This window comes from Lethenteron reissneri, chromosome 21, assembly GCF_015708825.2.
Source record: "Lethenteron reissneri isolate LAM-NWPU_2019-01 chromosome 21, ASM1570882v1, whole genome shotgun sequence".
NCBI classification, from domain to species: Eukaryota; Metazoa; Chordata; class Hyperoartia; order Petromyzontiformes; family Petromyzontidae; genus Lethenteron; species Lethenteron reissneri.
In genome coordinates this window covers 21,019,235-21,041,089 of record NC_083799.1, presented here as the reverse complement: position 1 = coordinate 21,041,089, position 21,855 = coordinate 21,019,235, and the positions used below count along the sequence as shown (strand labels likewise).

The 21,855-nt window shown below is 41.5% G+C and overlaps 1 protein-coding gene across 2 annotated transcripts in view; it reads right to left on the bottom strand.

Annotated features, from left to right (window-relative positions):
* VPS50 (VPS50 subunit of EARP/GARPII complex) overlaps window positions 1–21,855 on the bottom strand; it is a 106,233-nt gene that overhangs the window by 56,496 nt on the left and 27,882 nt on the right. For both annotated transcript variants that reach the window (XM_061556085.1, XM_061556086.1), the window contains exons 10-13: window positions 18,047–18,089; window positions 17,179–17,277; window positions 16,000–16,140; window positions 10,300–10,408 (exon numbers count right to left, since the gene is read on the bottom strand). In XM_061556085.1, the coding sequence (XP_061412069.1) occupies window positions 10,300–10,408; window positions 16,000–16,140; window positions 17,179–17,277; window positions 18,047–18,089 (392 nt within the window). The remainder of the gene's footprint in view (window positions 1–10,299; window positions 10,409–15,999; window positions 16,141–17,178; window positions 17,278–18,046; window positions 18,090–21,855) is intronic.

The window sequence follows — 21,855 nt, the reverse complement described above, 5'->3', positions numbered from 1 at the left end:
GTGCTCTTGGCACGCCTGCCAGTAGTGGCCGACCAGGGGGTAGGGGTCGCCCGGGGCCCCCTCTGCAAGATGGGTTCCATATGCGCTGGTGGAAGTGCATGCAGACGTTTGTGCGTTTGTGTGTACACGCAGAGGAAAACGCACTCGCTCCACATAGCTTTAGAGCAACGTACGGACACCGGCACACCGTGCCGGAGGGAAGCCTCAGAATTGTACACGCACACACACGCGCGCGCGCGAGAGTGGGACCCTGCAGCATCGACATCGTGGCATGGGGCAAAGCGGAGTTAACCAACAGCAAAGCGCACAAGGCTGCGTATCAGGAACTCTGATATAGACCCCAATACCGGAATGGGAATGTGGAATTTCCATTACTGGTTCAGTGCTGCTCAAGGAATTGAGCATGTATGTACGTTGAACTTATTTTGCACCATACGTAGCCAACCATGCTAATCGGAGGTCTGGAGTAATGCGTACTAGCCACATTTTGGTTGAGTATGGACACTCAAGACGCATCTTTTATTTGTATATCATATATTGTAAATGTTAGTAAAATGTATTAAACCCTTTAAAGAAATAAGCGATTATTAACAGATGTGGTCTCATCGCAAGAAGAATAACTACGCAGCAAATAAGTCCTGCCACATGACCCAATCCTACTCAATTGCAATCTATAATATGTGCAAAGGGCATCGATGCAGCCTAATGTTTATCACCACACATGCATCAAGTTTAAATTATGATGATCGTGATGGAGTGTCCGGGTGGTCTACATCTCCAATATGCTGGCCCGTGGGTCCAGGACTCACTAGTTTAAAGTCTCACTGCCACCCCATAACATTACTCAATGGGGACATTAATAACTAACACACACTGCCATCGGAGGGAGATATTGACGTAGATTTTTGTACAGAAAAAAAAAACATCTCTTGCTACTTATTGGCAAGGCCAACCAAATTGTACCCATAATCATTGCACTATGCATCCCATAACTGTTCTTAAAATGAGCTATCTAATACCGAGTCTGTCAGTACCAGGGTGCAGAACATGTGCACAGTAAACAAATGTCAGTGTAGTGTGAAGGTTGTCTAGGCCAGCAGACAGCTAAGAGTTCAGAAGAAACTTTGGAATATTCCAGTCTGCCAACGTTGTGTAGAATACCAAACAAAATTAGCTAATTTTATTGAGATATTTCTGTGATAGTCACACTAAAGTCCAGCTCTTAAAGGGTTAAAACATAAAGGTTATTCTACACATTAAGTTGTTGAACTAGCATCCCACCCACTTTGTAAGTATTACTACCCATCATCATACACCACTGTTCCAGTGGTAAGATTTGTAACAATGTGTTACCTTCAGCTCAACTCCGGTGGTGAAGCGGTTGCTGTGTGTGCGGTCACAGTGTATGAGATGAGGAAGTAGCAGAGGCAGCTCTATCCTTCCCTCTGCTTCTTTCCCTGACTTCCTGCCCACCTGCAGTCGTCATCACAATGAAGTTGTTTTCCCACTGAAGATGACTCCTTGTTGAATTGATGGCAATGTTTGGAGGTCCACTGCCATGCAATGCTCTCGAATAAACGTGGTGGTGCCGGCAGAAAACTCTAGACCAACGACATTCTTACAACACATTCCTGCGGAGGGAGCTGGTAGGAACGTTGGGTTGCTCCGTCAATGGCCAGGGTCAACGGTGGCGTGAGTAGGTTAAACGTTGAGTTTTATAAGGGCACCACGGGGTGACCAGCCCCTCCCAACCCAGCCCCTCCCAACCTAGCCCCTCCCAACCCAGCCCCTCCCAACCCAGCCCCACCCAACCCAGCCCCTCCCCACCCACCCCCTACCCAGCCCCACCGTCCCCACCCTCCCAACCCAGCCCCACTCCCCACCCTCCCCACCCAGCCCCTCCCCACCTTCCCCACCCAGCCCACACTCTCCCCATCCAGCCCCTCCCCACCCTCCCCACCCAGCCCCTCCCTACCCTCCCCTCTCCACCCAGCCCCACCTCTCCCATTTTTGGATGCACGACGGACGGACACAATAATCCCCTGTGGGCTGGTGTAACCAGGAGGTTCCTACCAGTATAATTATTTGCTGGAGCTTGCCAGCAGTGCGTCAGATTATCTGTAGTGGTGAGAAATTCTGTACATTCATGATGTACAGAGGTACAGGTGCAGCCCTGCAATTTGTTAAGTATGCCATTGTTAGCGGAAGGGCCTCCACGAGAGCGAGCTCTAGAGAGCCTCTCTAGATGGTATTTGGCCTACTCTTCCACGCTGACCAAACGCCTTGCAAGAGGCGAGAGTACCCACACTTTACCCCACCACATATGTCCTGAATCAAACTTGTGACCTCTGGATTACGAGTTCAGTGTGCTAACCAACACATTGACGCATGATGCATGTACTACAATACACATTGTAATCACAATATATAAAATAGCCTTGTGCCCACTTATGTGAGCCGAGACCCAGGGATGTATCAAAACAAGTTACATTTCATGAATAGATATAAGTGGACACATTGTGAAGGAAAATCTGCAATTGGTCACCGACGCTATTAGAATTGACCAACATCTGTGCACTCAAAAACTATCAAGATGCAAGTGAAAATTTCCAAAGGCTATTCTATGGTTCTTTCGGTAAAGTCACGTAGACAAAAAATAACAATAAAATAATAAAAATGAAAATATTTGTATTCTTTTTTTTTCACTTTATTTTCAGTTCCTGCAGTCACGAAATTTTTAAGTAGAAATTTTTACATTTTTCCAAAGGCTACTTCATAATTTGGACGTATCTAAACTGGACATGAAGGTGCAGCAACGTGCTTAGTCAACAATAAAATACGAAACACAGTACCCTTTTTGTTTTAGCTTGTTTGGGGGGATTACAGCGAGTTTAAATTAGTCAAAGAAACCTGAACCCACCCCCCAGCTCACTCACTGGCCCAAACAACCCCTTGAATACACAAAGAACTTACAATGGCCTTAAGTGGCGGCGAATGTTTTTATATCTCCAAACCCATACTTTTGGGACCACCGAAAGTTTGTTGACGTTTTTAACAATCGCCCCTTACACCAAACCCACCGACCTCATCCTCCCCCCCAACCCATGATTGTGCGGATAAACGGGCAAACACTGCGGGCACAGGAAGGCCAACAGCACACCAGCGATAATAACTAAATCAATAGGAAGCTCTTTAAGAGGCACCTGCTTTCAATTTAGTAAAGAACTGCAAGGGAGCACGGGTCGCAAATTAAAGCCACATTGAGCCCCCAGCTTACACGGTGCATGCCCTCTCGGGTAGATTGCCCCAATTCTCGTACACGTTGCCTATTATTTTCCCTTGCATCAAGCAAGTGCTTGCCACAAATGAACTACAGGTAGTCCCCGAGTTACGATGGTCCGACTTACGATATTTCGATCTTACGATGGTGATAGCGATACGACAAAATTGCCATCAACAAACTAACATCGTTCAAGTGTGCAGACGACGGACAGAATCTTGTTGAGTACAGGACAATATGATACGTTACGATACGTTCAATGCATGTATGATACGTAGCTTTAGCGATTTTACTTTTAAGGTTACCACTATACGATCAATGCATGTTAAAAGTTTTATAGCAGATAGGATTGTTTCCATAACATTTGTTCTATTAAATTGCAGTTCATATAGGTAGGCCAAGAATTTACCTTTTTTTTACTTTACATTTTACTGTGCAATACAGTATAGTAATTAATAAATACATACAGTATATAGTTGATACAGTACGGTACTGTAAATTGCTCTGTTTTGCTAAATTATCACCATTCTTTAAGACTCCTGGGTAGGCGAGGCCATCTTCGACTTACGATATTTTCGACTTACGATGGGGTCGTCGTAACGCATCTCCATCGTAAATAGAGGACTACCTGTATACAATACGTCGCTGATCTTGTTAAGCAGTATAAACTGTCACGCAAACTCCGGTCACGCTCGCAGCGGCTTTGGGGACCTGTCCAAACTGGACATCTGTGAAAAGTAGCTTCATAGCTCATCAGATTCCTTCAGTCGAACTAAAGATTATGATTTTGGCTAGCCATCGAACAGAAAAGGTCACTGCATCGCGCGCTTTCAGATGCGCTTTTGGCGGTCGTTTGGAATGTTCTTCCTTCTGACATTAGGAAGCCAATGGTGCTATGCACTTTCAAATCTAAATTGACAACTAATTTCTTGAGAACTGATTTTTTTGTGTTTAGTTTGTTGTCCTTCCCCCACACCTCCTCTTAGCATGGTTGGATACATAATACAAGTACTATACTCTTTGGTTCTTTCGGTAAAGTCACGCAGGTAGAAAAAATAACAGATCACGACGTTTAGACCGCAATAACAAGCGACTCTCTTCAGGTGAGAGGAGACGGTCGCTTGTTGGTGCGATTGAAACGTCATGATCTATTCTTTACCAAAAGAACCAAAGCGTATGTATTCCTGCAGTCACGAAAGCTTCAAATCAATACAAGTACTGTTCAATTAAAACATCTTAAAACAAATAAAAGGCCCTACGTTACATTTGATCACTGGTTATCGTCATGTTTTACACCAAACAGGATGAGGTATCACTTCATGAAACCAGGATGATAAACAATGTCCTCAATAAGCAGCTAAAACTGCGTTGTTGTGAGGTGACAGGCTATGGCTAAAGAAAGCCTCCTCAGGTACAAGAGTCGTAAATATGTTTCACATCGATATGTAAATGTAATGTTAGGAAGACTAGGAAAATCAACTATTACTGGTTGTTGATAGACAGCCATGCTTGTTTTACCATGGTTAGTTGTTTCTTTCTTCTTTCACATTATTGTTATGTAGGCCAGGCTTAATCACAAACCGTACCTCTCCATAACAAAGGCTCATCCTCTTAAGCCTCACCTTACCATATGAATAAAAAGTGTGCCGTACTTGGCCCTTCCCCCCTCTCCAACCATTATATAAACGGAGTGGTAGCTCTTGCAATCTCTCATTTACTTGATACAGCTGTCGTGGCTGTGACGGTTCCACCTGAAGACGGAAGCTTGTGTTGCCTCCGAAACGTCGTGATTTTTATTTTATTTTACTTTTATTAATTTTAATGTTTTACCTACGTGACTTTACCGAAAAAAACCTAAGAATATTAAGCCTGCTTACTACTATTACTACTATGAGCCAAGAATGTCTGTGTGTAACGCACGTGACGTCACTCCAGCCCCCCCCCCCCGTCATGAATATTAATGAGCGGGTGGATTTTTTACACTCACGCAGAAGAAGGTCGATCGGAAAGAAAAACATTTTCCCGCAAATTCGCTTTAAGTTTGACGTTTCTTTATTGAAAGTGAATCTAATAAATAATTATACGCAGCAACAAAGTGGATTTGGTGTCTTTATTTATTCATTCAGCACTTGAGTCAAAAGGTAAGTCTAATTTATGCTTCTACATTATGGTATAATAGACATTTCTCGGTGATTTTCCACATATTGCATCGATTTCCAATTTATTTCAACCCCAGCAACCGAAAGCAGAAGAGAATATAGTATCAGAGCAGTGAATTTGAACAAATTGAAGGTCAGTTTATATACAGTGCTACAGTGACACATTAAGTGTGGTGTTTTATGATGTATTTTTGTGCAAGAATAACTGCCATTAATACAGTGCTACAGTGAACTGCAGTGAAGTGTTTGATTATATACTTTTGTGCAAGATTCCCTGCCATTAAATTTACACAAGATGGGCAAAGCAGCTATTGGTAATAAACAAATAGCTTTAACCAGTTTTCTGGTAGAAGCCAAACATTTATTCAACAGACCTCATTTAGAATACTTAAATGTTGTCACTTTCTTACAAACCATTTTTCAATTCACAGTGAAACCTCTCAAACCGAATAAGGGTAAGGAGTCTTTCCAGTGATGTGGGCATGTCTGGCATGCTGCAAATATGTAAAGAATAAATAACTACCAGGATGCATGTATGTTTAACTTCTTTTGCACCCTGTGTAGCCATGTAATTAACTCAACGTTTATAATTAAAGAATATTTTTTTAAAAATCACTACTGTACTGGTTAATCCAGGTCACTGACAACAAAAATTAACAACAGGGAGAAAGCCGAGGTTCACTGAATGTGGAAGTCTGCAGAGATTTTCTGACAGGCTTGAAGAATTACGTTTATTTATCAAGTGAATGTAAAAGTCAATCACGTGAGAAAACGAGAGTAGGAACAAACGCATGTGGATGACCGAGGCGTGCACGGGAATTGTATGGAAATAAATTGTATTTATTACAATGGTTGGGTATAGCATTTTACACTTCCTCGTGTTGACAAGCATGTGGATTTACTGCAAAATTCCATATCCTACAAAAATGACTAAATATTGGCAACGGTGGTGGTGGGAAGTGGATGTGCAGTCATTGGTGGATCACCAATTACAGCAACAACAAAAAAACCAAAGTAAATTTGGTTTTACACTGACTATGGCTAACTTACAGGTCTGAGAATAATATTGGTGTGCCAGTCGTGTGTACAAGCAGAGTCACAGCATAATGTGGAAAAGTGCGACTCCAATTTGCAAAGGATAAAATGTGCCCATTTGATGGATTTCTTTGGGAAAAATCCTTTGAAAAACTCTTCTGCAGGCGTTCTCTGACAACTGATCTGCGAGAGTTCAATATAGATTATTTATCTCATGGTAAGATGTTGTTAATAAACTTGAAATACATTTTCAGAAAAATAACAACATAACGAGCTACAGGTAAATTAAATTAGGTTGATTGACCTGAAACCTACAAGGAAATGAATAATTAGAGTTGTATTGCGTGGAGTTATCCAGATCCAGAGAATCCAAAACAGCAAATGCGACTCTCTAAGTCAGAGGATTAACATTTCTTATTTGATAACTTATTGGGGCCGAATGCACGCGTTGGCAAAGGTCCTTTTCTGTTCGATTGGCGGTGAAAAAGTGCCGAGTTCTCCATTGCAATGGGGAAAAACCACCAAAGTAATGCCGGCTGACTTTTCCCTGACCTAAACAGACTTCTTGATATGACAATATAAGAACATGCAGTAAATGGGGATATTTTCAAAAGTAAGTTATTATAAGTAAAGAATCTCGTTCAAAAGCACTCACCATAAATCTAGAGTCTTCCAGATGGCTCATTTCCTTTAAATGTACTTCAAGTTTTATAGTAACCAATGTGTCCATTTGTAAGTGTTGTTGTTGTGTTAAGTTTGCGTGTGTTTTTGTGCATGAAAAATATTGCATTGAAATTCATGCACTACTGTCCCCATTTTCTCAATAAGAAGCAATTAAAATTCCTATCACGTTCACCGAGTCCTCAACTTACAGGACAAAGCATATACCAACATAAGTACGTACCTGGCTCTGTGCTGGGGAGCAGTCATTGCAAAATACTTTATTTGTTGATACGAAGAAAATGTGGAGTGCTTTTTTAAGTTTTGTGTTTTTGGAATAAAGACAATGTTTTGAATTACAAAGCCATTTCCCAAACATACATTTGGAACTTATGTAGGGGAAAAGAGATAAGGTCCTTCTCTGACCCAAGAAAAATAATGACCAGTAAGTTCCCCCAAAACCTCAATACGCATGAGCTGCTAAAACATGTAAAACAATGTCAATGTTGACTAAACTTTCAAAACATTAAATGGCAGAGGCTTCCACTCAGCCATCTCACCATAACGTTGCGATTATCTGAAATGGACCTGGTACCAATTAGTATAGTTTAGGAGGCATTCATATATACAGACACTGCACGTGTAATTTATGTTTCGTGCACACATCTTCCTAACCTGTCTTAATGGTGGCACGATCACATAAACCACAGTGCCCCAGCAGACTGCAATTTACTGCAGTTCAGTTAACCACTCCGGTTTCGGAAACACTGCACAGTTGAACTTGTGGACTTTTGGCTGTGCCGTGATTGTTACAGAAAGTGCCTCATTCACCCCTCACATTATTTATAGAATGCTGAGTGCATACAAATCTCCACCTGTATCTCTGCGCTACAAATCAGGAAGCCGGACGCTTGGTTTCTTTGTCTTGCATGAGGGGGGGGCCTTCTCAGGGAAACGTTTTTTTAAATAAAATGCTATCCTTCACCGTTAAATAATTGCATATCTAGATGTATTTTAAATTAGAAACATGTTTGCGTAAAGCCCAAGTTAGAGAATTTTTTTTAAACCTTTGTTTTACACTTTCTGACGGTCCGTGTAGGTTTCACATAAGGATTGCTCTCACCAATAAGAATGCCTATACCAGTATGGTAATGACGCGTTATTGCCAACATCTGTAACAGGTTATATGGCTTTTCATATGCCATTATTGTAATGACGTAATTTTCTCACCATAATTGCCAAACAAATCTGTAACAGCAGGTGACTGTGTGCCATCACCAAGACAACGCTGTGAATTAGATATTACACGTCTGTTGTGCATCCGAGTGAAACTCTTTAAATGAAACATTGCATTTGAATACGTGACAATATCTTATGAAGACAAAGATACTCCATACGCCTCCTCTGCCAAATACTGTGAAGCTGATGTGAAACTGCAATTTTCCTGTACATATATTTGTTACGTACAAGAAAGGCAATGGCAGATGAATAGATCCTGGGCCAACAGTGTGTGTGGCCAAGCGTTGATGAGGTTATTGCAAAACCCTGCATGTTCTCAGCAAAAACACTTCAAGTGAATACGCAAGAGAGGGGAACTGTGCTGTGTGTGTGTGAAGTTTCTGCTTGCCGTGTATGTGCGTGGGGAAGTGACCCAGCGGATAGCACACCGCAGTATGATTCCCACAGGTTTGTGTCCGGGCCATGGATAACACAAATAAGCAAGACATATCTGAACCTGTCCTGGATTTCCCTGAAGTGAACTCAGCTTGAAATTAGTACCTGGTACAGCATCATGTGAATATAAGCACTGGGGAGACAAAGGTGACCAGATATGGTGTTAGCCACACTGACCCATCAGTTTAACACGTAGCAGGCTTTCGCGACCAATATTATTCATAATCAACGTTTTTGGGTTTAGATCGCGTTATTTATAAATGTGTCGTAACCCTCCACCACCCGACACGGCCAATCAGTAAAAAAGTGTCACGTTGACAAAGGACAATTAGTTCACTGCTTTAGCCCACCGGTGTGTTGAAGCGTGAAACCACAACATTTACAATTTGAGTACGACGTTTCGCTGGTAATTGCATCCAGCATCATCGGGCAATTCGCCCGATGATGCTGGATGCAATTACCAGCGAAACGTCGTCATCGGGCAATTCGCCCGATGATGCTGGATGCAATTACCAGCGAAACGTCGTACTCAAATTGTAAATGTTGTGGTTTCACGCTTCAACACACCGGTGGGCTAGAGCAGTGAACTAATTGTCCTTTGTCAACGTGACACTTTTTTACTGATTGGCCGTGTCGGGTGGTGGAGGGTTACGACACATTTATAAATAACGTGATCTAAACTCAAACACTAACCCATGTCTACAATGCTGGTTTCACGAACGGTAATTGCCTCACCAGTCTATATGGTCAAAAGGGGAGATGTTCGTTTTTGTTGTGTGTGTGTCTGTACGTATGTGTGGGGGGCGGTGACGCAGTGGTTAGCATGCTGCGCGACAAACACGGTGACCAGAGTTTGATTCCCGCTCAGCACCAATAACAGTGGCAAATATTTTAACTGGTCCTGGGCCTCCCCTATGTCGATTCAGCCTCAAATTAGTACCTGGTGTAGTGTGTAATCATCACCACTCGGGAGACAAAGGTGGCGAGGTTTGGTGCTGGCCATCCACCCCCTCGTGTGCTATGCCAGCCTTCATAGGTGCTCAATAACGGAACTTGCTCCAACTGTCTGTTAATGCTATAATATGGGGGATCGTTGTATTAAGTGCTTATTAAAAGCACTTGTCTCTTGAGCATAATAGCTCTTTTCTACTGGAGGTTGTTTTTCCACCGATGTCACACCTGACTTGCATCTGATGTAAGCTTCACGTGTTCAAATATACAGACACAAGTTATTAACCCTGCCCCTGTCCCTGCTTCACCCAGAGCCAGATTCAAATGTCTTCGGAGGACAGTGTCACATTTTGGTTTTGGCTAGGCTTGGCAAAATCACCATTGGAGAACCGCACATGACGTCAGGGCCCCACACCGGCGCGGCTTGCACATGCTGGTGGAAAAGTGGGATAAAAGGCTAATTTTGGGATATTTTACATTTGTAGCAGATATGTGAGACGTGTATGGGTGGGGGAATGGGTGCGTGCATGCAGGCCTGACCGTCATGCTCGCGATGCCACTCCATGGTCTGGTAGTAGCTGTGCATCACCTCCCAGAGCGCCTTGCACAGGTCCGTCATGCAGGGGATGTAGCTGTCCACGGTCACGTGCTGCAAGCAAAGCCCAAAGTGCCGTCAGCTAGGACCAAAATCATGGTAATTACATTTCCAGATTCTCTAAAGACAATATACATCAAAACCGAAAGTCAATTTTGCAATGCCATCATCCGTGAGAGGTAAATTAAATGAATAATATATAAATATTTAAGAGATTATCTGTATTGCTGAAATGTTATGAATCATTAATACAGAACTGTATAGTAAAATAACTTGATTTAGAGTCCTTCCTACATTTCATATATGTACTTAGGAATACTACCAAACTCGAATTTGAAGATAGCAGCAAGTTTCCCCATACTATGACTTCAAAAGTTTGATGTCTATATTACTGTTATTTGTGCACCGATTTATTCCGTTGTATTTGTGTTTTGTAATTTAAAAAAAATTCAGTTTTTATATTAACCCAGATACCTTGCTGATGTGGTTGTTTGGCCTCTATATGTAATGCCATAATTTACGTCTACAGTATATAGATTGATAATAGGTTATTCCTCTTTTTTCTGGCAACAAAACAGGTTTTATATTTGTATTTTATTATTTCCCTTCTACGTGACTTTACCGAAAGAACCAAGCATATGAATCCATGCAGTCACGAAAGCCTTAAATCAAAATTTAACAAAACAGGTGTTAAGATATTAAAACATCAAACTGAAACCTTTTTACAAGGAATCATGTCTGCATTAACCACAATGCTTGTGGTCAGAATGCAAACAAAAAAACACTCTGATAGTATATGCATTGTCCTTGAAACTGATTGGTCCACACCAGAGACAGCTTTCTTTGGAGCCTAGTCTCAAACGGTGTTAGACCAGAGGACGCCAAAAGGCATTTTTTTACTACAGAAAAATGCTTGTGTCAATTTTCTGGAAGGTCGTACCCATCACCATTCATGTGTAGTACATCTTATTATATTATTCCATCAATTCAAGCCCGAAGAATACTGGAAACATTTAGTTTTTTTACTTTATATACATACAGAGGTGCATCACTTTAGTGTGAAATTGGCTATTCTTATTCTTGGATCTTTTGGTAAAGTCACGGAGAAGGGAAATAATAAAATAATAAAAAATACAACATGATAAAAAAATGTATTATAAAATAATGAAAATAAAACATAATCAAATGTTGTATTATGTTTTATTTTGATTATTTTATTATTTCCCTTCTACGTGACTTTACCGAAAGATCCAACAATATGAATCCCTGCAGTCACGAAAGCTTTAAATCGAAATTTGGCTATTCTTGCCGAAGCCCCATCCTGAATGTTTTTTTTCTCACAGTTGCTAGACAGGAGGCGATGGGTGTACTTAGAGACTTACATAAGGGTGGTTACCGAGTAGCCACAGCACTCTCACACACTGCCCTACTTTGGGAATTGTCAAAAGACAAATGATTTGGGTTTCCTGGCTCTCGCTATGCTCAGCCTGGCAAAACACTACCAACACGTGTCAGTCTCGCATCTTCGGGCTGAAAAATTGGCTAAGGCACAAAGAGAAGTAAATATTCCCAAGCCCAGTGTGGGGGCTTACAATCTAGCTGAGTGGCACTACGGTTTATAGCACAGGAAGGTTGGAATTTACTCGCATGGTTATGATTGAGCCCAGCCTATTATCACTTCAGCGCTCAAAAAAATTGCTCTAACCCTGAGGAAAGTCAACAAGTAATTGTCATCGAGAGAGACTGGCCTCCATCAGAAGCATGGGAATTTCCGTACTCACTCTGGGCCGCCAACGGAGAGATGAGCACTGTCCCATTGCTTAGATCAGCGGGGAGACACTTAGGGTTGACTTTGACATTGAGTCTGAGCGCAGCCCAGTCTGATTGTCATCTCCCCTTCAGCGTGCCACCCCGCTGTCTCTGCACTTTTATACGTCACAAACCAAAAGCGTCAGTTTGAGGAAACTTAAAACCCATGAATCAACCCAGGAATGTTGTAGACCATGTTTAAAATAATGGCAACTATTTGTACGTCACGATTGCAGACGTCACAGATGGTATAACTGCACACGGAATGTTGGAAGATGCCACTACACCAATACCATATGCAAACATGCAAATGTTATCACACATGCCCATATTAAAGATGGAAGCCATTTGGTGGGTGGCCAATAACCCACATTACAAAAACCCCCATACAGAGCTAAACAAATGAGAGTTGTGGCACTGTGTATCGGCCCTTACTCTTTCAAAAGCACTGTCATAAGTACTGAAAATTGATGCAGGTGGTGCTAACATAAAACTGCTGGATAATAATAATAATAGGAATGTTTCCTTCCATTTTTTTTAACACAGGAAGTTAAATCTTATCAAGGTACAAAGGATTTTCAGTGAATGTATTCCAATGCAACAATGAGAAGACAAACAAATTATCGATACAGTTGAATGAATTCTACAGTCACATCAACTTGGCAATTGTTTAAACTTCATTGAACCTCCCCCATAAAACAAATTCGCAATTCATAATTACATACAAATTGTTTAGAAATGAATTCACCGCACTTTTGCGTGTAACACAAGATAATAACGTCTTACACAAACAATGAATTCATTAACTAATGCGCGAATAAACAATTGGGCACTGAGCGAATTTCACTCAAGCCTGAGGGCTATAAATCAGCTGAGAAGTGGTCTGCATTGGACGCCATCCTATCGTCGCTATCTGGGCCCCCTGCACCACGGCCAGAGCCAGGAAGGAAGCAGACATAATGCTGTCCTGCCCAGCCGCCCCCCTCCATCCGTCCATTGTCCGCACTTCTAAACAGTGGAGTACGAGTCACGGGCGCACCGCTCGCTATCACGCTTACCATCGCGCACACACAGACTCACACACACACACACAGGTTATTTTTTGCAGACAGCTTGTGGAAGTGGAGTCACTTGAAAATGAGTGCTCGCATGCTATTGTATGTCTCATGCCAGTGCGAGGTAAGGCTCAATGGCATGCCACAGACAAAGACACGGGTGAATACTAGAACCAAATAATCCCCAATCACTTTCACAATTTACTTCCGTATTCGGACTTCAATTCACACTAGTCAATGATATCTTACTCATAAACTAACGAGGTGTGGGACTATTCAATTAGAGTATGTTTCTATTTTATTTTAACAGTGTATGCGGGTATATGCTCAAGCAAAAACACCGCCTGCGCCGCCTTTTGCTACTGCTCTAGCTGCAGAGGTGCTACCGGTGTAAATGTTCTAAAGGATGCATCAAAGCTGTGGCCATCGACTGACACAGCAAAATAAAGTGGCTCGCAGATAAAACAGCTTTAACACCCCGAGTGGGAAGGTTACCGACTTCATTCTAACCATACTACCGATCTGATACATCAAAGATTTTTCAAGTATGTTAAGGGCCAGGTGGTCATTTCAAACCATTCCATCCTAACGAAGTAAAATGTATATGAATATATTGAGCTAGCCTTTTGCTCGTCCAAGGACGGGTGTATTTCAGTAAATCTGAAACTTGCAAGCGAAAAGCAGACCGCGATGTGATATTAATTGCATAAATTGGTGTGCAATTTGTAAGGGCGCGGTGACACAGACCTATTTTCATTTTAAGGTTATAATCCCTTGTTCATCATGACGTCCTTTTTACTTTGATGTCTCAACAGCGTTACGGAGATCGCGTGACGTGAGGGTTCTGCCTCTGTAGTGAGGGTTGTGAGTTGACGCTGAGGAGGGGGGAGGAGGCACCTCGCCTCCCCCATGTGCAGTGACGTCACCTAATTATTATTAATGGGGGGGGGGGGTGTCCATTTGGAAGACGTCACCTCTTCATGATTATTAATGAGGGGGGGTTGGCCTTACGTGGAGTAACGTCACGCACGAGACACGCAGACATTCTTGGCTCATGATAGTATTTTAGTCGTAAATACATTCATACACTCCAATGGGAGGTCACTCGAATTCAGAACTCAATTAATTTGACAAGAGTTTAAGCATGTATGTTATTTGTCCATGTTTAGTTCTGAATAACATAAAGCTTAGCCGAGTTGGACAGCCAGTGCTAAGATGCAAACACATCCATGTAGGTACGTTGCCTGTCTCCAACATTCTACAGCAGGGATCCTTTCAAGGTTTGAATGTGTGTCGTGATATGGGAAATCGGTGACTTGTCTTGAAGAACTCTATGAGTTACGTGAATTAAGTATTGTTCAAACAAGCATTAGCAAAACACCCTCATTTATTTTGGAAAGGTTAGTAGGAAAAAAATGTGTCTGCTTGTTATACTTTTTCAAAGGTCACTCCTTCGCTCACGCATATGCAGTGCTCCCATGTAGTTACTGCCATCTGTTGGACATCTCACTAATGAGGCCATTAAAAAAATTGGGAAATTAAGCTTTAGTGATTTAAGTTGGTGACAGCCAACCGTAACAAAATTTCACTTCCAATAAAAAGGTGAGCTCGTTGTTGTCCTTCGCCCGCACCTACGATTAGCACGGATGGCTACATACGGTGCGAGAGGAGTTCAACATACATACAATAATGTTTCATGAGGTAAATGTTAGTCTTTAAAAAAAATGTTAGGCAAACAATGGCCAAAACTGGGCAATCTATTGAGGCTAGCTACTGCCAAGTGAATTTAGAATTTCCACTTGAGGCTTGGGGCCATCAATAGAGCCACCACATATGAGTTCGAGTTTAGAAAAAAATCAATCTTGCGAACGATGCTAAGGCAGTTTTCCCCAAATCAATAAGACATCCAGCTACATTTTATTCCAAGGCACAAGTCAAAAGTTCACTTCACTTCCAGAGTACCTATTCAAATAGCACACTATATGGATGTGAAATTCAGCCACAAAGAACAATGATCCTGCTCATCGCCGCCGTGTTGGCTTTGGCAGACTCCGCGCTCACCAACCCATGACTCAAAACACACAAAGGACACTGCTGCAGTTCAAAGTGCTTTAACATTACTATAAAATCAAGAAACAGCAGAGCAGGACCAATCATTCATTCATTAAGGGGCTAACAACAAACAGATGATTGCCTGTTTTCGCATGAGTATTACGTTTCGAACAGGGCAGTATTTTAATGTACAATCAATTATATCCCTGAATGTTTTTCAATAGTTTCAACAAAAAGAAAAAAGAAAGAAAACCCTCCTTATTTTCAAAAGGTCTCATGTGCATTAAATACGTAACACACTCAGTGGTAGCATATGGGAACAATTTAAGATAATTAAAAAAGAATACACGTCAATAGAAGGCTGCCATTCATTACATCCATTGTTGTAAAGCTTCAAGTTCATTGCATAAACTGAATCCATATGTACCTACCAGCATCTACTCTTTTACATACACATGTTTAATATATACATACACATATTATACACAAAGACCCCCTTTGAGCCTAGGTAGCCGACTGGGGAACGTGCTGTTCTAAAGCACCGTACTAAAGCTTGACAAAACACATGTTTGGGTAGTATGGCCGGCATTTACCTCTATGGCGGTTACGTCAGTCACAACATACCTACAAGGCCCAGATGACCAGTCCTGGCTGTGAACAACACATCAGGGGCCCGAGTAAGCAAATAATCCCTCCACTCGCCGTACCACTGCTCACACGGACACGTACCGAGCACAGGTCCTTGTACTGCAGCTTGTGGAAGCGAGTGTCCGCGCCGGAAGCACACAACTCCACGTAGCCAAGCACCACTTGAAAGGCTGTGTTGTGGATGGCCTGCGTGAAGTGCATGTGCATCTGGTCCATGGCAGTCTGTACACGTTCAAAAGCAACAGACACAAAGTCAGTGTTTAGACACTATGGGCCGTACATTAAAACTAGTGCATTTTGAATTAACCTGAATTGCCGTGGACACGTTTGTGAGAGCACTCGAATCGGCAGATGCGATGCGAGTTCTTGGGTCTTCAAAATTTCATTGAGACATGTGCAAAGGCCTATGGCCAAATCACCCAGCATGCACCTGACCTCATTAGATCTCGGTAGCTAAGCAAAGTTGAGGCAGAATTGTGCTTGGATGAACGACCGCTCCATGCATAAAACAGATGTCGCAGGGTGCTGTGGCACAGTGAAAACGGCGCACTGAGATTCCCGGATGAATTGTGCTTCATAAATGTGAATGATATAATAAAAATGTCCCAAATTAGTATCACTATGACACAATAAGGTTAGCACTTACACTAATTAAGATATTGCCGCTTTATATAGGACAACTAATTGATTTGGTAAAGGTGAAAACAAAACCTTATTTTTAAGAATGTGTAGGTTCAATACAATGACTTATTGAAATTACTAATATCAATTAAGAAGCGTTATTGTGATAACCACTGTAATGTATTCATATATGTACATTTAATCAATGAGGGAGACTTTTGAGATACATTAGGTTTTTATTTAAATGTTACTTTCCATAAGTGGTCAAAATCTGTCAACAAGAGTAATGGATGGGAGGGAGAAGTAGTTTTATTTTCCCTTCAAATATAGTTGTAGATTATTTTTCAGGTTCAGATTTGGGCCAAAGATGCCAGACCACAATCATCTCCTTTTGCACACAAAGTATACAGGATATGGTGTGAAAGAAGTTCAACATATATACATGAATTCCGTTTTAAAGCAGATGGCATGAAATGCATTGGAACATTTTTAACAGACATCACCACGCGGAGGCAGAAATCGATGTGTGAATTTACAGGTAATATGGCAAGTGAACCGCGCATTTATCAGTCCTAATTATTGCCAAGTAAACCATTGCAATTACGAGACAGCTCTCATGTGCCTGCACATCAAGCTAACCTGCGTCTTGTCCAGCAGTCGGTACGCCGTCTGCACCTTGGTATAGTGCACGACATCGAACAGCTTGCACGTCTTGGCCAATGCCACGTCCAGCTGTTCCTGTACACAAGCAACACAATCACATGGAATCAATCGTCACCTGCATTCAGGCTCAGCAACCAGCACAACTAACCTAACCCTGGGCGATGAAGGACATACAAGACCTCTACACATTTTCTGCATATAAGAGTAAAATGCTGGTTTAATAAAGAGAAGTGACAATTATACAGTTTGACTGATGAACTGTGTTACGGCTTGTCTGTGGTGCCGGCTTGTATTACTGTACGGTTGTTTGGCCTGTCTCTCGAATTTTCTTCTTGCATGGTTGTTTGACTGTGTGTCTATCTGTTCTCACCATCTGCTTCTTTCCCAGAGTGGGTCACCTTTGTCACTGCATTCTTGTTTGGAATTGTGGTGGTTATTGTCTCGCTGTCTGCTTATATTATTTGGCTGAGTATCTGCCATTGCCTCACTTTCAGCTTCTTTGGTTGCACAGCTACCTCACTTTTTTTCATTACAAGTCCAAATTGTAGATGGTGCAATGAGATCCTTGGAGGTTTTTCACTGATTAATGCGCTACTCACCTCCAAAAATAATGGGATCTAGGAAATGGCGTGAAACACCACCCTCGAAGGGTTGCTGTGAATAGCCGCAATTCTCACCTGAACCATTTTTAACCCTTTTGGATCGAGTCCAGAAGCAGCCGCTGCATTTCAGCCACGTGATAATGGGGCCATACGGTCTGGGAGTGAGTCGAGGAGGCATGAACCGTGTGTCGTGAGCTGTCTGCAGGGCACCGCAGCTGCACTTCCGAGTGTAACACCATTACCTCAATTTGCTCCAAGGTGTCCTGAAGCTTTGAATTGAGTTCACTGAAATAGAATTTTAATTAAAAATCACAGTTAATAAGCATTAACTTACCAAAAGAAGTTTTTGCATGATAATTAAAGCATTCTGATGGGACTAGCAATTGTAAATCCAGCCGTAAATAAAGTATGGGGTTACCATGGCATAAAAAATGTCACTGACATTGTAATAATAATGGCATTTAATTTCAATGTTAATCTTTAATGGCAATGACAATAGACAACCACTCCGACGACTATTCTCCTGCTGCTACCAAAATAACAATTGCTCATGCATTAAACATGAGATATATACTGCATTAAATCACATTCTAGTACATAAACTACCCACAAATAAAATGTACAGGTAGTCCTCTACTTACGATGGAGATGCGTTACGACGACCCCATCGTAAGTCAAAAATAGCATAAGTCGAAGATGGCCAAGCCTACCCAGGAGTCTTAAAGAATGGTGATAATTTAGCAAAACAAAGCAATTTACAGTACAGTACTGTATAAACTAGAAACTGTATGTATTTATTAATTACAATACTGTATTGCACAGCGTCCCAACGTACAGTATCGTACCTTGTACGCTGCTGCGTTTGCCTGCCGCGCGAAATTTAAAATATTTAACAATTTTGTCGTATCGCCATCGTAAGATCGAAATATCGTAAGTCGGACCATCGTAACTCGGGGACTATCTGTAGTGACATGCATAATTAACGGAAATGTTCTACAAAGTTCACTCATTGTTTATCATATATTCATAGGGGTTCAACAGAAAGATATATTGTAGGCTATCACAGGAATGAGTGTCAGATTGCAAACATCGCCACTTGAGAGGCCAAGGCGGTCAGGCATGGTATCAGCTCTACCTTCATAGGTGCTCGCGAACAGCACTTGCCCCAAAAGTCAGTTAAGGCTCCAACAGGGATCTTTGACTTTGTGATTGATGAAACCATCTGGTGTGGTGCTGCACATATTTGCCTACTAGCTACAAAGAATCGATTGCAATCCTCACTTGAATGGTTTATCTTGGTTGCATGCTAACTCACTGAAGGTTTGCAGCCTACAAAAGCTCACAATGGTGGGGATACCGCACCCCCTGCTGGGCATATGGGGAACTAGTTTAACAGACGAATACAGGACTTTTTAAGAAGGGATTCGCAGCTACTCATATCAATTGCGAGGTGCAAAACAGAACTTATATTATTAGTTGTGGCTCATTCAAACTACAGATGTTACACCTAACCTCTTATATCCTGGTTTGGGGCTTTGCCAACGCCTCTGGGAGTTTGAATATAAGAGTTCCAAGTGATATATGGGGACACTTCCGACGAATTTAGTCTTAATTCCAGATTTGAAGTTTTCGTGACTGCAAGGATCCATACTCTTTGGTTCTTTCAGTAGTCACGTAGGTGAAAATTTTATAAAAAATAACTAAATCACTACGTTTCGGAGGCAATACAAGCTTCCGTCATCAGGTGGGACAATCACAGCAAAAAAAAAAAAAATCACCTACGTGACTTTACCGAAAGAACCAAAGAGTATGAATATAGCCTTTCCAGCAAAGAACTGCACAGCTCATTAAGGGTTCAGAACAACCACAGTTGAGACATAGGATTACGTAAAATGTATGCGACATGTTAATTAATGGAATTAATGGAATTAATTAACATGTGTACATTAACATGTTGCACGCATTTAAGAAAACCACTTTTTAGTCACCTTAAAGCACAAGCTTTCATAGCTACTACAATGATCCATATTTGTTTTTTGGGTTAGGTCATATCATGCTTTCATGTCACTTCTAAGTCATGTTTAAAATTGCAACAACAACAAAAACGAATACAAAAGCAGCTCTCAAAACAAAACCTGCATAAAAAGGTATGTCAACTGACAATCACATCTTGTTTATGGTGTGCCCAACATTTCACAGTAGGTTCAACCAAACTGAAAATAATCATTCATCAAGGACTTAGATCTGTCTTTTAAAAAAAGAATTACTTCAACTTGGCTTGGACAACAATACAACCAATAGAAATACGCAAAAATTAAGTTTCCAAACAAGAGGGCTTCCACACTGGACTGCAGTCACGAAAGCTTTAAATCGAAATTTAACCGCCTCTACGGGGAGGGTTTCCACATAACTTTGAGATCCTTCAACAAGCTCCGTGATAAGAAGGCTCAGCTAATCGAGTCTCTCACCTTTCTGAAGAGATGCCACGACTCTCTCCTAGCTTGGTAGTGTCTCATTCTTCACCTGAAGACGGCTGCTTGCGTTTTGTTTTATTTTTATTATTTTATTACTTCCCTTCTACGTGACTTTACCGAAAGAACCAAGAAGATGAATCCCTGCAGTCACGAAAGCTTTAAATCGAAAAATAGCATGTTGTTTTTTGCATGGACCGTTTTTAAGCCAATCAATATATTTTCAAAAAATCTACCACTTTCTTCAATAAGCTATTGTAAAATAAATGTCAAACTACACTCTCAGAGGATATGTCAATTACTTTAAATAATCAGTGCACTTAATGTATGTAGAGGTCACCTAAACTTGAGTGAAGGGAGTAAATTAGATAATTCTAGATTTGAAGCTTTCGTGACGGCAAGGATTCATATTCTTAGGTTTTTTCGGTAAAGTCACGTAGGTAAAACATCAAAATTAATAAAAATAAAATAAAATAAAGATCACGACGTTTCGGAGGCAACACAAGTCTCCGTCATCAGGTGGGGCCGTCACAGCCAGATTAGCTACATCAAGTGAGGCAATGATTCAAGATGTAATCCCTTAAAAGCGAGTTGAGGGGGAGGAGAGGGGGGGGGAGCTCATCAGAATGTGGTAGCCAATGAATGGCCCCGCCCCCCCCCCTCCCGATACGTTCCATTCATTGGCTACCACATTCTGATGAGCTCCCCCCCCCCTCTCCTCCCCCCTCAACTCGCTTTTAAGGGATTACATCTTGAATCATTGCCTCACTTGATGCAGCTAATCTGGCTGTGACGCTCCCACCTGATGACGGAGACTTGTGTTGCCTCCGAAACGTCGTGATCTTTATTTTAATTTATTTTTATTAATTTTGATGTTTTACCTACGTGACTTTACCGAACAAACCTAAGAATATAAATTAGATAAGGCTGCCAAGCATCAAACATTTGGTAAGAAAATAAGCTAAAAATGCATTGTATTGTTTCTGCATTGTTGAAGGCCAAAATTGAAAACGACAGCATTCCTGAGACATCAATAACTTCAGTTTCACAACTCTCTAAGCGAGTCGCTCAATGCCACCTAGCTTTCATAATGACTTCTGCACAGTTTTGAGTTGAACTCAAGTCGATCTAGGCTGCGTAAGGTAACGGAAAGTCCATCTCAGCCACCACAATCACACGTGGGGAATTCAATTATGACAAACTGTTTTCATAACAAGATGCTGCAAGCTATACGGGTACAAGATATGCAACTGCAAAATAGTATTGGGCAAAAATACTCCACCCAAAATGTCACATTATTTTAAAGCAGCCACTGGTTTCAAGGATTTTCCCACCAACCTCACTGTGGATGTGACTTGTTTGACTTTGCATATTAGCCAGATACATGAACATTATCCCCCCTCGGACCACAAAGCCACTGAATTATTTTTAATTTCAACAACAAAAGTACCCAGTATATTCTAGAAAAAGAATGTCATTGCAAATGGATACTAAAACACCACAAACGGGCTTGGAAAACAACATGTGTTGTCCCGATTTAACCACAACTCAAGCGTATATATTGAAGCCAGATTAAAAAC